The 18,797-nt window shown below is 34.6% G+C and overlaps 1 protein-coding gene across 3 annotated transcripts in view; it reads right to left on the minus strand.

Annotated features, from left to right (window-relative positions):
- RNF220 (ring finger protein 220) overlaps positions 1 to 18,797 on the minus strand; it is a 333,204-nt gene that overhangs the window by 66,030 nt on the left and 248,377 nt on the right. For all 3 annotated transcript variants that reach the window (XM_029283207.1, XM_015811346.1, XM_015811345.1), the window contains 2 exons: positions 11,510 to 11,605; positions 4,156 to 4,198 (listed from right to left, as the gene is read on the minus strand). In XM_029283207.1, coding sequence (XP_029139040.1) covers positions 4,156 to 4,198; positions 11,510 to 11,605 — 139 coding nt within the window. The remainder of the gene's footprint in view (positions 1 to 4,155; positions 4,199 to 11,509; positions 11,606 to 18,797) is intronic.

Raw genomic sequence — 18,797 nt, forward strand, 5'->3', positions numbered from 1 at the left:
CAACAATTCCCAACAAACTCACAGGCACCTACTTTTCAGCAAATACACCATGCAAGAGGAAACAGATCTCATTAGCTCTGGATCATGTCTCCAGAATAGCACAAGTGGCACTGGCTTTTACCCTCTCAGATTTATGGTAAGGACACTTAACACAAAACAAAAATCACTTCTGCAATAAACCTTGCTCTTATTTAATAATTTATCTCATGTTTTCAGGATCAGATAAGTAGAAAACAGCTCCATGTAAAATATTCTAAATTTTCACGTTAATGAGGCTACCACTTTCTTGAAAGGAAATTGGAAGTCTTCATATAGAAAGTTGCATATATAGCTTTTCCCATGTTCATGGGAACAAGTGTTAATACAACCCAGAAAAAAACATGTGGTAAAAACACGCACTAAAGAATACTGCCATTAGAATTCTCCTTATCTGTAAGTCACTAACAAAATCTACAATTACTTATTCTTAATCACTCATCTAGTTAATTTGCAATCAAAAATACTTTCATGTTATACTTTCAATAACTTTTGCATTTTTAAAAAATCCATCCTCAATTACCAGGATGTTGATAGTATTTCTTATTTATCTCAAGGACTACCTGGAATAATATCTCTGATTACCAATTGCATCTTTTTTAAAATAAATCTTTTACTGCAAAGCCTGTGATGCTAATTGAAGGAGAAATTGTAAAACATTTTATAAAATACCAATGTTAATAATTTGGGTTCTAATTATTATTTGCAAAGCTTCTACATTTATGCCATTATAATAAACCTAAATATTGTGGGCCCAATTTCATGTTGCTAGATTATTAAGTTTATTATGTATATGCTAGCATGATGCACAAGTAATGTAAAGAGCTTGATTTTTTTGCTAGGCTGATGAATGTTTGACACAATTCAGAAAATAAGACCATATTATTAATATGATGCATTCTCAGTGGTGGAGGCAACTTTAAAAAACATATTAACAGCTATTGCAAACAAAAAAATGCTCTTGTTCACAAAATCAGAGTGGTAGAAGCTAAACTGTAAAAATAGCAAAAGGAAGATAACAAAAAAGTTAGCAATAGCTTGATGGTGGAATGCAGGACAAGGAACCGAGGCTGTTTGAAAAACCACAGTGAGAAGAATTTCCAATTGCTGCTATAAAGCTCAGCTATCACTTCTAATCAACATAGGAAGGATGGAGTAGCCCCAGAGGAAGGGGGGCAATTGCTCAGCTGTCCCAAAGGAGAACAGCTCAAAAGAACACACAAGTGAGACCACAGTATTGTTAATTAGTGCTGATAGATGAAATCATTTCTAATTAGCTCACTAATCCTTCTCCCCTGTACTCTTGTCACAGGAGCAAAGAGAGGGGCATGGTTGATTTTTTTCCTAATGTTTAAGCCAAAGATTTTTTTTAAAGAATAAGCCTGAACGAAACAACAGAAAAACTATCAGTAAAGATTCCAAAGAGTTAGTCAGGTTAGTTCTTGCAGTCTCCTCAAGTTAAAATATAGCTGAAGTTAAATTCTGAAAGGGACTTGTCTATATCAATGAAATAGACATGATAAAAGACAGTTTGATAGTTTTAAGGTGCACAAGACATTTTAAATTATTAGATTTATTTTGCTTAAACAACCAGGGCATAGGAAAATCATTAGCATTACAATAAAAATTCTGCCACTGGAATGATTTCATGTATCAGAGTGTTGTTGACAGTCACTTTAAAAAAAAATGCATTCCTTCTTTGATTGGATTAATCATGAATCCAAATTGCTACAAAAATTTATTTCAAACACATCTATGTCTTTGCTTCCTTTTCTACACAGTAGTACACAATTGTAACCGGTTTTGTTTTATTAATCCAAATAGCACAAATTCGGACTTAGTCTTACATTTACACTATCTCATATACTTGTTCTGGTTTATCTGAAGTTTTTATTTTGGAGAGTCTTAGAAGGGCTCTGTGCTAAAACAGTCATGTGAATGTGCCTAACAGAGTATCTTTGTAGGAAAAGCTAGGAGCCAGGTCCCAGTCCTTTTCATATTCCGCCTTTATTTTCTCTATTCTTTGTTTTGCAGGGCCTTATTTTGTATGTATTACATAACTTTTATGTTGCTGGGAAGCCTGGAATCATGCCTATCTTATGTTCCATAATCTAGGTTATCATTTACATATTGAAATCCAAATTTGTATTCCACATTCTACGGTACTTATGTTGATTACTCTCTTCAAAAGAAAAACCTAGCATGTATTTTTCTATTGTAATCTACAAACTAACCTACTATTAGTTATTAGTTTCTAACTCAATTTTGCTTGTTCATCAATCAATACTTGCTCAGATTGTAGCATTTCTTCTGTATATCCTAGATTGGTACAGTTAAGAATTATATTCAATTCACCCTTGGAACCGGAACTGACACAATTATTTTCAGGATAAATGTGTACATCATTGTTTAAAGAATTTATATGACCATCTATTTCATATAATGATCCCAGTCAGTTCATAACTGGTAAAAACAGGAATACCCTCCCTCTCTAATTGGCTTCAGACCAATCAGTCTCTTGCCTCAACTCCCATTCTAGGTCAACATTTGGGGGAAGAGCCAGATCTTTACAGCCTTCTGCAAGGCTCAAAGAATAGGGATCCCTCACATTTCAAGTGGAAGGTTATTTCAAGGCTGGGACAACTACAAAGAAGCTGTGCCTATGTGCAGTTAAATTTTTGGAATTATAGGTTAATGAAACCCATGGTTTACTTTTTAGTTTTAAATAAACCAAAGTACTAGAAAATACTTTTATGAGGAAATTATTTGGGCAATTTAGAATACATATGGAATACATATGGCATCTGTTGGCAATTCTTTAGATCAAGGGTGTCAAACTGTTGGCCTGTGGGCCAGTTGCATCATAAGCTGCAATGCAAAAAAAGTCACGATACGTTGTGACACGTCACATGATGTGGGCAAGTTTGACACCCATGCCTTAGATCAAAGCTGCCATAGAAAGCCAGAAAAAGATGCAGATTTTAAAGTTGTTGAAAGTACATGGTATGTACAGTACCCAAATAGACTCCAAATCACCTTTTCCTTCAAAATCTGGATTGCTGCACAACAACAAAAGCCAATACACGCAGCAAAAACTGATTTGCTTTAAAAAGTCTTGGAAAAATATTTGTGTTTCGGCACTAGGCATTTTCCAATAACAGCACCAGATGCCGCAAGGAATATTTGTGAGATGATCAATATATGAAATGGTACAATAGTATTCATTAATCATATGCCAGAGGTATTCAATAGTGGAAATTGTATTGCAGTTTATGAATGTAAAACACAGATTACATGTATTCACAATGCAATGCATGGTGCTTATTAATCTTAATTCAAGAGTTCACTCTTAAAGTATTGTAAGTACCACTAACATAGATCTTACAGCCTTGAAGCCGCCTAGTAATTTTGAATGCATAATACAATACTTTTTTCTTGCAATTTTAAACTACTTTATAATTTGAAAGCTTGAGATTTCAGTGTATTTGCTTTTGATTGGATTAAGCACTGACAAATAGAATTAAAGATTACAGCTTTTAAAAATGTATTTTTGTTTTAAAGCACTCAGATTTCATAGTATTAATATTTTAATCTGACTAAAATATCTCAGTGCTAAAAGCTGTAAAAAAAATTACTACGTGCAAATATTGTATCGGTGGTTTCCTTATAGGGGCAAATAATCTGAAGAATTAAATCTGTGGAAATCAAATTAAATGTTAATCTTGATTCTCTACAAAATGCCATAGAGATTGGGAGCAGGAGATTACACACACACAAACACACGTTGTGAAATATAGCTGATCAGAAATTGAAGAACAGCTCATGTGAAGTGTGGTTGCAAAAAGTACCAAAAGAAACATGTGAAATAAGGACATTAAAAAAATTATATACATGGCTCTAGTAGTATCCAGTGCTGGTGGTAAAAAGGGCAGCACCAATTTAGGAAAAAAATCAAAGGAACAAAAATGTGTTAGTAACACAAATGATAAGTAAGGCTTTAAAATTGTAGATCACAACTTGCTAAAGTACCTTATAAAGGAAGAGAGCATTAGCCCCATCAGACACTAATACCGGAAACTGTTATTCCTAACAAAAGACAAGAACATAGGTCTCACTCACCATTCAGCCGGGTCTGTCTGTTTGCCCTTACTCGCAAAAAGGTCTATGAACAGAAGACACAAGAACGTAAATAGATAGAATTAGGGCCTTGCTAACGAGAAAACCAGAGATTAATTCAATCAGTTTTAAGAAATATTCTTGAAAGGAATCCACTGCCAGAATATTTTTAAAAATACACACCAGTTTCATTCATCTGTTAGTTTCTGGCTTATTTTTTTCTCCATTTATTAATTCAAACCTTTCATAGTTTCCTAACAGCTTCCTTTATTCATGTTTTCTTTTGCTCAACTCTAAGTCATATTTGGACTTTTAGAACTCTCTCGTATAAAATGATATTGCCAGTCTCGTTTGCTTTCTAAATTTCATAGACTGTCTATTATTAAAAGCATTGAGTCTGTAATAGTAGCTGTAAGCAGGTTCCCTGCCTGCCTCGCTATCTTAGGCTGGCTCAAACTCCAAACCGATCTGCCAAATTGAGTATCTATTTTGGCCCCCTTTTCTAAATACAACTCCAGCTTTCCCCCCTCCCCGTAGTTGTCCTGCCATTCCTACTAAATTAAGTAGTTCTTAATCAACTTCTAACATAGTTCGTTCTCTCTTTATATAAAAAGAGGCCTCTCCAAGTTTATCCTGAGAATGTAAACAGACCACTCCCCCTCTCAGGAAGGACGGCCCAGCTTCCCTTAGATGTAAACAAGGCCTATTCCCTTCCTTAGCAATAAATGGCTTCGCCCCCAGAAACAGTCCACGTTCGCACCTCCTCCCGACCACCGGGCTCCCTCCTCTCGCTCTGCATGGCCGGGGATGAGAATGGATACGGGCAACGGCCCCGGCACCTGCAATTAACTCTCCACAACAGCGGCCGTCGCCATATTGGCTGCGATCATGTGACCAGCCGTCGCCTACGCGGGGTGAGAGTTCAGAGGAAGTTGTTCTCATGGCAACTAAGGCTGGGAGCGGGCGAGGGTTGAGGGGTTCCTGCCATAATAGCGCGTTCCTCAATCGCGTTCCTTTTGTAAACACCGGTTACCACAGTCCGGATGCCCGAAATGTCGTCTTTGCCCAAGTCCCAGAGAGAACCATCGGGTCGTCCCCGTCGCCTTTCTAACAACTTTGCGACTCACACAACTCCTTAAAACAAATCCGCGCTCGAGCGCGCGTGCTCTGTACTTTGAAAAGCAGCATTTTTCCTCTTCACAATAAAAGATCAAAGTTACTGATAGTATTCTTTCTTTTTCCTCTAATTAAATTAAGAGTGCTGCAAATATCCGTGCCCCTATTTTTGTAACAGCAGCATCTTTGGCAGATGCCTAATATTCTGGTTTCACTAGCCTGAGCCTATATTGATAAAAGTAGTAAAAGAATGGTTACTGGCCAAGACATAAATATACATTTTCTAAAACGAAAAAAAAATCTTGCTAATGGCAGCACTGGAAATGGCATGGCAGTACTTGATTTTCATCCTGATTTATATTCATAATATAGGTGTATGTTGGTTATTTTGCCAACAGATTATGTGGACTGCTGTCCATGCATTTAATGAAATGGATCATAATCTAAAAGTTTGCATCATAACAACTTTGCTCTTCTTTCAACTACTATGAGACATTTTTGCTGCAACATTTCCACACAAATGGAAACACAATCATGTAAAACAAGATATATACACTACAGAAATTTAATTTTCAGATTTAAGATTTAGTATGTTATGAAAATCCTTGAAAGAGATAGTTCATTAAACCAAAGTTCAATTAACTTGGGTAACCATATTGTGCAATCTTCCAAGTATAAAGAGTCAGAAAAAGATGCTTTAAACTGTCACTAAAATTTTCTAAAAAAGCAAAACAAATATAATAGCTGGAAATTTTCACTATGTTTGATAAGCATGAATAGTGAATATGATACAACTTTGAAAGATACGAAAACCCATTCAAAGTCCAACCTTAGGACCTTATTGTCAGACCACTGCCTATAAAAAGGAAATCAGGTGGCTACTGGGTGCTCTGCTAATATAACATCCCAGATTTGTTTGGATGATAGATTTCTTTAGTCTTAAAAATGTTGCAGTAGGCATCTTATAAACTTCATTGTCAGAAAAATATTCATTTTATGAGAATCTTTAAATATCCTTGTACTTAGCAAGAATACATAAGCAGTGTGCCCTTTTATTAAAGTAACTAAAGGTCAATATGTAATATGCTCATGTCTTTGTAAATGTTTAATCCTATTGAAGTCAATAGGAGTCGGCTCTGGTGAATTGGAGCTCTTTGTAGGGCCAATATCCAAACAAAAATCTTTCCAAATTACTAAAACAGTCAGACATTATTTTACTGTGTTATTTCCAAATTGTTGTTGCAAGAAAGTTAAGCCTATAGAATAATAGAGTTGAAAGGGACATAAAGTTCATCTAGCCCAACCTCATGCTCAGACAGGAGACCCTATACTGGCTGCCCAATCTCTTCTTAAAAACCTCTGTTCATGGATCACCTACAACTTCTGGAGGCAAGCTGTTCCACTGATCAATTGTTCTCCCTGTTAGGAAATTTCTCCTTAATTCTAGGTTGGATCTCTTCTTGATAAGTTTCCATCTGTTACTTCTTGTCCTGGACAATATGTTGACCCTGTCTTATCTGTGGCAGTCCCTCAAATATTGGAACACTGCTATATGTGTCACACACACACACACACACACTTCTCATATAAGAGAAGGAACTATGTTCTATATACCTGAGAAGTAGTATCCTATTAGCGTAAAGAACCCCTGAAGCCATCAAGACTTTTCAAGTATTAAAGCCAAACAGGTATGACAGTGTGATCTGAGGATTTTATTGTTAAAACTGACAAAAGCATCAAAAACCTTGAAAATTTCTTAAAAGCCTAAATCACCGAATTCAATAGAGAGAATTTATCATACTTTCTTTCAACAAATATGGTACTGCATGGAGGGCCGCAATGTAGACTTTCAGTGATAGGGTTTAGCAAAGATATGTATCCTTTGTATTTTTCTAATGTTACTCTAATATTACACTCATTCTGATATTACCCTTTATCGGAATCCTTATCATACACACAAATTTTCCCTGGCATTACTACTAATAACAGTAACACCTAACAATGTACTTTAACTCATGTCTATTATCTAACTCTGATTTATATTAAGTATCTTAGTTAATGAGATACTGTAAATCAGACATGTCAAACTCGCGACGTTACGTAACGTTGCGCGACATATTGGAGCTTTTCCCCCATTGCCGGCAATGGGGTGGGCGCTGTTTCCTGGTGACGCGTCCGGCCTATGGGCCGGCAGTTTGACACCCCTGCTGTAAATAATTGAAATTAAATAAAACATATTACAAGCAAGCACTATGGTTGAAAGAAAGATATAAATATGTTTAGAAGTCTTTCAAATTTCTTCATTCCTTTTTTTTCTTAATTGTACTTCCATATGTCAGGTAGGCATTGATTTTATAAGATTTATAGCAAACACATCCATCACAAATTGTTATATGAATGGACGACTTTGCATATCATAAATATTAAAAGACAGATTTGGAACCTAAAACAGAAGTAAAATATCTTAACTGGGATTCAGTGGAAAAGAGAAAGGAAAAAAGTTATTTGCAGTTTTAACATAACCTTAGCTGGCAGCTTCATTCTAGTACACTGAAACTCTTGTTTAGATGCTTTGTCCATATTGTACTTGACAGGTGACTTCACTAAGAACACAGTGTACCACAATTTACTGGTCCTTGTCTTTGGAGATTGTCATATAGGTAATTAGATATTGTCACATAGGTAATTTCTTCACATACTTCTGTTTATGAACATCATCTATACATATGAGATGTCATTTTTCTTGACTGTAAATCAGGTCACATAAATTTAGCCAATGACCAATGAAGATACATATTTTATAAACAAAAGAGATAACAGAAATGAGTACCTGGATAAATAGAAGAAAATATTTCAATAATAAGTTAATGAGATGTATATTGTATACACTGATAATATCTCCAGAAACCGAAACAGTTTCTTAGAAGAAACCATGCATTAATTATTCCACAAAGGCTAAGATGTAATCAGGCTCTACATTTACATCCTGAAATTGGGATGTAATTGGCTCCTCCCTCATCTCAACTACTTACAATTTAGCTTAGAGAAAAAGGGTGAAACCTGATTTTTAATGGATTTTATTCTTCAAACAAAGTGCACTCTCATCATGCATTTTCCTTCTATTTACTGTCCAATACTCCTCCTTCCCTGATTTGAAATATTATAACCTGACTCAATGTAATGCTTAGCATTCTCATTTCAAATTTATTACAGTGAGAGATAGGAGTGCTCCATATTTTCTACAGCCTGACCTAAATTGATTTCTTGTGTTAGAGAAATAGATGCAAAGAATTTTTTAACTGGAACAATTTTTTTTTTCTTTTTGGAAAAAATGTCATGTCATTAATCCTATTCAAATTCATAAGCATATGAAGAAAAGATATGGAATAAAAATTCCATTTTCAAAAGCAATGCTGTTTCCCTAGTGTGAGTAAAATATTCAACTCAATATTAAGGAATTTTAAGTGATGATGTGGGGCATAAAGAGGAGCTACTAATTATTTTTTCAGGAAAGCAACACAAGACATCATCTTTAACCCGTCCCCAGCCTATTGTGAAGATGTATTTTCTTGCTGTGTGTCTAAAGCAGTGTTTTCTCAATTCTATCAGCATAAACCATGCCAAGTGGTCTGTCTGCTTTACTTCATTTCATTCTCTCATGACACTTTTTAATTTTGGATACCATGGTGAAACTGGGAAAAGTTCTACAAGTGATGGAAAGAACAGTGAAAAAAAATAATGCTCACCCCCCCCATCCACACATACTGGGGTGAAACTGACTAAAGTTTTCTTGTTTCTCTTCTAGTTCAAGTGATACCAAGAATTATAAAAAAGTAGTTTTTCTCATCACCCAGTACACTGGAAAAATGCTCAACAAGAGCAAGCAATTCCTGCTTTGCAGTTGGACAAGATGACCTCTAAGGCCCTTTCAGCCATATTATTTGGATGTTTGTTCATGCAAACAGAAACCATGTGTTCTTAGAACCAATTCTTTTCTGAAAGGAAAGTGATTGGTTCTTGCTTTCCAGGGATGGGTGGGAAACAAACAGAAGCAGGAAAATCTACTAATTAGAATGTGATAACTGCATACAGGTAGAACACCTGGTCAGCTGAAGTTTGAAATCCATATGACAATTTTTTAAGATGGCTTGATTTCCAAGCAAGCAGTTTAAGGTTGCCAGGTGAAATTGCCCCTATGTGAATTCTGTTTTTACTATTCATTTTAGTAGAACAAATAGTACATGGTACAAAATTTAAGATGAATTTCTTAAATTAATTTTCTTGGATTTTAAAGTACAAGTGTAAATTGTAAAATCTTTAGATTTAATGTTAAAACTATTTTTTTAAATTATTGAAATTATAGCCACTGAATAATAGTACTGAAGATTCTAATTTCCTAATCAGTTTAAAATATTCTGTAGTCAACTTTCCTACTTCCTAATTTTGTTGCTGTTGAACATTCAATTATAAGACCAGGTTATATTAGTATCAAAATGGATTGAAATGCATAGCCTCATCATAACTTCTACCAACATTCAAAATTCAGATTTTCCATATGAGGTTTCTAGTATCTTCTGAAAAGTAACACATTGTTTGGGTATTTCTTGTTACTTGATTGTTTTTAACTGGTATATTTTTACCCTGGATAAGCTTGTGGTTAACTCATTCAGAGTCACTATGATTCAAAAGGTATATAAGCTGAAATATTATATAAGTAACCCTTTAATGATACAAATGTTAATAGTGATCTACATTTAACTACAAAGTTGATTAGTTCAAGCTTTTATGAATTACTCTGAAAGAAATATTTGCCTACTTATCTCTTCCTATTATACAATATTTTCATAGGAAGCATAAATCTCACAAAAAATGGCAATGTACCATTAGTAATACTTCAGTTTACACACACACAAGGCATTTCATGGAAAATTCAGCCCATGGAATCAAAGAAAGATTTATTATACAATATCTTTTTAATTAACCCTCAGCTGGATTTATGTTTGAGGTTTGACTATATTCCCAGCTGAATTCATATAACAATTATACATTGGTTTTTTAATTAATCAGATCTGCAATTTTCAGAATAAAGATAATTTGAAAGAAAAGAAGAAAAGAAATATCCTAGAGTTTGTATAAGAATTTCTTGATATGTAAAATGAATACTGTTACAAATAGTGTTGACTGGTTTTTGAAAGAATGAACTAAATACATGTTGAAAACACTTGATTGTGAAATATGAAATATGATACAGACTATGTAAACAATGTATCTGCTTATGACAATAGCTACTATTATGGTTAATACACATAAATTAGTTATACAATATCCAGAGAGAGTATCTTATTAATAGAGTTAATAAGAGTAACTATGCATCTTATTTTCCAATTAGAAGAATATAGCCCATTTAGGAAGCAGTATATAAGTCTAAGTGCTATTGCTATCTGTCTATAAAATTCATCACCTCCATATATTGAAGTTTAAAAAAAATTACTAGGAGAATATTATATGAAATTAAGATGTTCATTTGGACAATGAGTTCCGTTGGCTTTGGACAGTAAAAATAACCCATTACACCAGTGTTTTTCAACTTGGGCAGCTTGAAGATGGGTGGACTTCCAACTCCCAGAATTCCCTACCCAGCCTAGTTGGCTGGGGAATTCTGGGAATTGAAGTCCACCCATCTTCAAGCTGCCCAGGCTGAGAAATACTATATTACACCATAAAGTGCTTCGTCACTGTAACGAGCAACTGTTAAAAATACTGCTGAGCATTAAAAACCAAATTTTTGTTTTCTTAAAACAGTTGCATTATATGCTTCTTTCAGAATGGAGCCTTAAAGTTAATTATTTCTTCTTGGTCATTTAGGGCAATTTATTGGGCCTTTCCCTTTTATCCACTTGAAAAGTAATATCTGTGCAATATTGTATTGTTGGGCTATTATATTGTCACACACAAATATTCTCATACTCAATAATCCTCTTTATCAACCACTACTATGACACAAAGCAATAAAAAAATAAAAAGTGGATATAAGCCTCTCAAAGAAATTTGCAATACTGTTGTATTACAGTACTGTTTAGTCAGGGTTTCGAGGATATAGAAACCTATGTATTAAACAACTATTATCTGAATTTACATATGACATACAAAGACTAACATCATTCCCTGAAAGATCTGTTAGTGCCATTTAGTAGCTCCTGGCTTTCAGTCATCAGCTGAGTCCTCCTGGTATCTTTCTCACCTGGTATCTGTCAGAGTGATGAATATCATCTGAGGAATGGGGTGATGCTGTTGGAGAATCTCCTTCCCGCTTGATAGAGGCTGACAACAATATTGACTGCAGGAAAAGGAGGGGAAAAGGAAAGCAGTTAAGAATGCAGAGTAGAAATGGAGCAGGAGATGTGATATACAGTAACAATAATTTAAAAAGCCATGATTAAGTCAACTATGGGTTAGCATGTCATACAAACACAGCCTATCATCCTTGGTTCTCTCCTGTAATAGTTTACATAAACTTTTATTGACAGAAATTTTAAAAATGTAGCATGTTTTTTTTATTCTTAAAGCAAGTTTTCTTGTTTGTATTATTTGTAGGGATTGTTTGTGTTCAGAGCAGACATTTTTATAATATTTAACTCTTTAAAATAGGAGTAAAATGACGAGACAAAGATCATCAATGGCAGTTCCATGCTAAAATGCCTACATTTTTATCCATTGTTTGTAGTTTACTAGTTGTAAGAATACTAGCAAGAAATTCAAACAGATAAAAACAAGCTCATTTTTTTCCTCACGTGAATGAAAACTCTTTAGCAAATGTATTCAAATAATATAAATACAACAATGAATAGGCAGAACAAGAACTGCTACAAATTATTTCAGAAATGACAAATAATATTACAGTCATAAGATCTCTCATTAATATTCTGAACTATCCCAAATACTAGGATGTTTCTCTTATTTTTATAGCAGGTTAAGAAGGCAAAAGAGTTAGCAATTTAATAGCATTTGTGAAAGTTATCAAGGCAAGGAAATATAAATTCCTTCTACAAAGTTTTATGAGAAATGACAATACTTTGATTATATAGTAGTCCTCAACTTAAGACTGGTCATTTAATGACAGTTCCAAGTTACAGTGGATTTTTAAAAAGCTGTCTATGTTCCATCCTCAATGTTACAAGTGGTGCCCTACCCCTGTAGTCTTATGACTACATTTTAGGTGTTTGGCAACTGGCTCACATTTATGACTGCTTGTCGTATGCCATGGTCACTTGATGGTGATTTGCAATTTTTTTTTGCCAGTTTCCAGCAAAAGCCATCCATTCTGAAGAAATGTGAGAGCTCACTTTTTAACCATTGTAAAAATGGTCATAAAATCAACTCTGGCCATGTGGTGCCTTGATAGTGTGTATAACCACAACCAGTTATAACCAAAATTCCGGGCTCCATTTTGATAGTAAGTTGAGGAGTACCTGTAGTTTAAAGAAATATATTCAATGAAAGTAAACGTTATTGTTAAGAAGGTCTTGGGAATACTAGCTAAATTCCACATGGATTGGTAACCCATATGTCAAAATGAATACAAGGTCACAAATTATTAAATATACTCTGATAATAATAATAATAATAATAATAATAATAATACCAGATTTATTTTATACACAAACAGTATACAAAATTATATTTGTCAGGTGCAATGAAAAACTATGTCCACATGTGATGGTTCAATTTAAGTGATTTATTGCTAAAAGCCTAAGCAAAGGATCTTAACTAACAATCAGCACCTAGTTAAAGTTAGTTAAGGGTCAACGGCATTCAAGGGGATTGGAGGTTTGAGTCCCTGGATAAAAAGCTGATACAAATATAGCAGATAAATAAGTTATGGGATGGATTTGAAGTAATCCCAAACTCAACTAACTCATGTATACTCAGCATATGCATGTACTCAATAATGCATAATTAAAGATTTCTTTGTGTTGAACTGAACTCCCACTGACCACCTGGTCACATAAAAATACTTCAACACAAAATTTTGGCTGAATTCATGGTAGCTGAAAGGATTATCATTAGAGATAAAAATAAGGGTCTAGTTTACAGAAAATGTTATTTTGCCTCAAAGTTTCATGTTACTTTATTATTATTTGTTAAGAAAATATATATGGCCACCAAACTCACTCACAATGACTCCAAGCAGCTTACAGAAATAATACCTTAAATAGAAAACCCAATAAATCCCCGCCCAAATTTACTTTCCTAAATTTGACATATTGTCATTGCTGAAAATGGGCATGACTTTCTTATGATAACAGGTATAAAATGCATATTAAATAAATTAGGGGGAAATTACCATTTAGGGAGCAAATGCTATACTCGAATCTGTAGAATTAGAATAACCTGCAGCTTTTAAGCTGCATGTGCCCCTTCTGCTATACTGTCAATTCATGCTATTGAAATTTAGCTTCAAAATGACAACATTTCAGGAGCATTAGTTCAAATAGTTTGGCAGGGGGGAGTACCCTAATATCCCCCCAGCAAAAAAAATTGATCAATTTGATCAATTCTGCCTTCAAATTTTCCCATCCCTACTTTATAAAATTATATATTGTAGACAATCCTTTACCTTATTTTTTTATCAGAAGGATATGCCACACTTCAAATATTATTTCAACAAATTCTGTTCCCTGTATATTAATGTGCTGCATCAGTATTCTGAGATATACAGGACTATTGGTTGCATTATAATTCCCTTTTTCTTCTTGTAGTAATCTGATAGAAAGTATTAAAGGTACCTTAGCTTTCAATCTGCTTCAATGAAGATATAAAAATATGAAAGTCAAGCTTTCAGCTCTACTTTCTACCACCATAGCTTCCCAAACCTCCATCAAACTCCAGTAGCCAGTCTGCTGGCTCCCCATCCATCCATGCAACTAGTTCTAATTCAATATGATTATGTGAAAAATGGCTATACTAGCTACAGAGACAGTAAATTAAACATTATGTATTGCTTTTTATCACGTGGTCCCAAGAAGACTGCTGGCCCCATTTATTCTACAAACCTCCAGAGGGCCATGACAGCGACCTCTGGGGAAAATGCAAGGCTAAACTAATCCCAAAGATGTCAATCTTAGACCTTCTACATACACGCTCCCTTAAGATGAATAAACCGCCTCTTAAAATTGTAGCACGCAGTTATATTCTAAATACCTCTGCAGCGTGTTAAATACCATATCAGTGAATTGATGCTATAGCATCAAAGTAAACTTCCACTAAGATGGAGAGAAAGCATCTCTGTTTAGGCAGTGTCAGAAGAATTTACAAGGTTATAGATGGAATTGGGAAGTGGAAAAAAGTAGTAGCAGAAATTTTAGGATTATACCTCCTCTCAGTTTTCAGTGCCTATCTTGCTATTGTTCACAGTATTTGCATCTAATTGTTGATTCACACAAGGATATTGATTTCAACTCAAATGGATGAACTAAGGAAACAATTTTAACTGAGAAAGGAGAAATTAAATTAGGAAAAGATAGACATGGAGTCAACACCAAGTTGCAGATGTAAAAATACTGTCTATTTTTAAGGCATTTTTTTCAGAATTTTCTTGTATTTTGAGAAAGTAAATGAAGGGAGGAGGCTCTGTTGCATGTTTGAATTTTGAGAAGTTTTTAAACTATCCTTTTCAGAGAAAATTATTTTTTTTATACTAACAAGAGAACAAAATAAAAAAAACTCTAATTTTTTTTCTAAAAAAAAAAAAAAAAAGACCAGGAAAAGAATTACCAAAAGTTCATTGACCCAAAAAGCCAGAGTAAGCAGACATGCATATATAGGGCTTGATTTCTGTGCTTGGCCGGACAAGGCATATAACATCTAAATGGCAATGCTGAGAAAGACTAGTTAGAAACACTCTGAAAGAAATGGGTCATCAGCTTTTTTTCTGGACTGTGCCTGAATTTCAAAGGTACTATAAGTCTAATTAATAAAACAGAAATATGAAATCTATTACTTACTGAGAAAAAAGCTGGGAAGGCCATGTATCAGAACTTAAGGCTATAGAAACATAATATCTGGTACCTATGAAATGACTTATGTCTGTTAATGTAAAAGACCAGACTGTAATTCACATCACAGCTACGAAAAGATGATCCCCAATGTCCAACAGGATTAAGAGAAAAGATTGATGGTACAATGCCTTGAGAAAAGTAGAAATCATAGACCATTTTAGAGATAAAATTATGTTAAATCACAGCATGATCTTGGCATATCAAATCAGATTAAATGCAAGATACAATGCCTGCCTGCTCTTCACAGTGAAGTCACTGACATAAGGAATGCTATTTTCATTTTCTTAAATGATTGAAAAATAGCTAGTGGTTTGTTTTGTTTTGTTTTTTAAAAAAAGAAGTTCCACTAAGTGGCCATCATAGAAAAAGGAGGCTGGGAAAGTACATAAAAGTACACATAAATATATTGGTTGTTATGTGTAAAAAAACAAACTATAAACAGGCTCATGAAAGGCAGAAATATCAGATAAATATCCTTTTAAGGAGGAAGCCTATAATTTTTAGATGCTTCAAAAACTGAATAGCATGTTGATTAGAACAGAAAACAATCTGTTTGTGGAGATCTTTTGTGGCAAAACATGTAAAGGCTGTATATTTGGTCTTACAACATTAGACAGCAGGAGGTTCCAAAAGGCCTTTAATACTTGCTGGATTATAAAATGCAATTTAACAAACACAGATTCACCATATTGTTAACCAATGGTCTGAAGTGAAAATGAATATAGAAGTGAATTCAGCATGATCTGTCTTTACTCAGTTGATGGAAATCTGAAGATCAAAACTTTTAGGACCGTAAAAGATAACCATAATGCCACAAGATCTGGGTGTTGATTGTTTTCCTTTCCACTTAAATAGCTATCTGCATGATTCCTTAGTCAGAACAGGAGGTGGAGAAATGAGGGTTCAGCATTCAACCAGGAAGAACATCACAACTGTTCTTGTGGTGAGTAATGGCACAATTGACTAAACTAATCACTGCTGGCTTTGAAGCCAACAAATCTTCACATTCTGTTTTCATGGTTAACTTAAGTACTGACTGTCCTTTAGGACATTGCCAATATGAAGATATACGCTATGCCCCACTATTGAAAAGATGAGCAAATGTTGTGAATTAATTCCCATGTATTTGGCTCATTTCTCAACTAGTGAATTCTATATAAGGTATCATCCATCCTATTGTTAAGAGGCCTGCATCACTGAATGGCACATCTTTGATATGGGCTGATCTTCATTGACAAGGCCAGAGATGTGCAGCCACGCATGCCTCCTGGGGGAAAAGGCTCCAGCTATATTATTTTATGCACAGTCTGCAACATGGCAGGATGTATTGATTTGTGGCTCGAATAAATGGCAAGCTTCTGCATAAAATATCTAAACCAAAAGATTTTTGTCCTCAAGTAAACGTTCAAAAACCATAGCCATCTTCTTTCATAGAAAAATACGAGTAGGAAGCCATGGTTACATGGTGAGCTAAAAAGAAAAATTCCAGAGGTAAAGTTTGCTGAAATAAGTTTTTACTTTTCCTTATTCATTAGTGTTGAAGGTATTCTAAGTCAGCTTATTCTTTGAAGAATCAACTATAACAGAATTTGGGTTAGAGTAGTTAAAAAAAATATTGTTATTCAGCCCTGGATGTATTTAGGAAATGTTCTATATATGTCAAAACACCTTTGGATACAGAAGTTGTCATCCCAATGCTGTATACCAGGCAATAAGGACAATCCTGTGTACAGTGGTTAAGTCTGGATCTGAAATATAATATTCTGGATCTTAATGCATAATTGGCCATGAAATTTCAGAAGTGACTGATAAGTTGGTGTAAGTAGAAACTACTATATAGATTAAGGAATTGAGTGTATAGTCACTGAAACAACTATAGAGGGAAATGAAAGCAGAAATTGCTGTGGTAGCAAGAGATGGCTAGATATTTACGTCAAAGCTAATTACAAAGAAATCCACTACTATGCCATAGGTAAGGACCGTTTAAATATAAAAACAATTCTGAAGATAAAACTATAGAAAGTTATGAGTCCCACACTGAAAACACAACTACTATCCAGGTACTGGTCATTCAGCAGAGCAGGAAGATATACCAAGAAAGCAGTTGGCAATAACATTTTCTAAGAGAGAGATTTTCAACTATGAATGCCATATTGTTCCTACCTATAATATGAAAAAATATGGATTAATAGCGAAGAGAACAGCATCATTTGCTATGATCAGGAATGCAGCATAGGAAGGAATCCCCATTTTGATGTCAAACCACTAGGGCATAAACATAAACCATACCAATCAAGTGACAAAGTCTGGATAAAATACTGAGACCAAGAGCCAATATGTGGTTGGTTGTCAGGAGAAATTCTTGCAAATCTTTTCAGATAAGGTAGGACCAAAATGCTGCTGAGGCTGAGATGCTTCTAAAATCAAATAGTGCCATAAAGGTAGCAGTGTTAATAAAAAGGAAAGTGATTGTCCTGCAACTAATCACGGTAGCAGAATGGTTAAGGTTTCGTCTAGCCAGTACAAAAAGTGTAGGACTTGATGCTGCATTGCTGTATGCATAAGAACTTGTATTATATTTCTTCCTATGGAAACAGTAGTTAGTCTTCTTGAATGCCATACCAGAATAGAAAGAATGTTCCTGGAGTCAGGATGCTGCAGATTGCCACAGCCAGTTGGAATCAGAGTCACTGATCTCACGGGAAGAACCTGGTTATTTAGTTGAAGCTGGCGATGTAGAGAGGCATCTGGGACAGAGAACAAATATGCTCTCACAGAAATCATAGTAATAGCTTTTAAGGCCTCCTCACAGAGGGAGGCATGAAAGAGGTGGAACAATGTTCCATCTTATCTGAGGCATGAAAATCTGGCAATGGACATTGAAGTCTTCACAAAGTTCTTTATCCAGATGAAAAGATATTCAAGATGTCCATTTATGATGTCTGAGGATGGGAATTTGCACCTAAAGCTGAAACAATTGCAAAGAGATTTAAGTTAAAGAAACTGATCAATAACAAGTCATGAAATAAGAACGGTGATGAAAAATATATACCTTTCCAGGATAAAAGTAAAAAAAACTTTTTAAGAAGGGAAAACACACACACAAAGAAGCAAGTTCAGCATGAAAAAGTACAATATTCTCTTTAGTGAGAATATTCCTCACTAAATACTGGTACGGCAGTAAAAGAAGAGGTTTGGGCAATTTAACATCAAGTGGAAAGTAGTAGGATCACACAGCTCAGCAAGAAAACATTCTAAAATATTGGTCTTCAAAGGCACAAACCTACTTGTGTATTTGTTGCATAGGAACCAGAAAGGCCAATTATCTCTGTGGTTCAGGAAAATATACTCATTTGTGTAAAGTAAAACTGTGATCCTAAAGTACTCAGTCCTGTACAGTACATAAAAGATCTGAATTCCAAAGCTAGCCAAAGGTCAATTGGACAGCTACAGGAATTAACATAAATTCAT

The sequence above is a fragment of the Protobothrops mucrosquamatus genome, unplaced genomic scaffold (genome assembly GCF_001527695.2).
Source record: "Protobothrops mucrosquamatus isolate PMUCROS unplaced genomic scaffold, P.Mucros_1.0 scaffold39, whole genome shotgun sequence".
In the NCBI taxonomy this organism is placed as follows: domain Eukaryota; kingdom Metazoa; phylum Chordata; class Lepidosauria; order Squamata; family Viperidae; genus Protobothrops; species Protobothrops mucrosquamatus.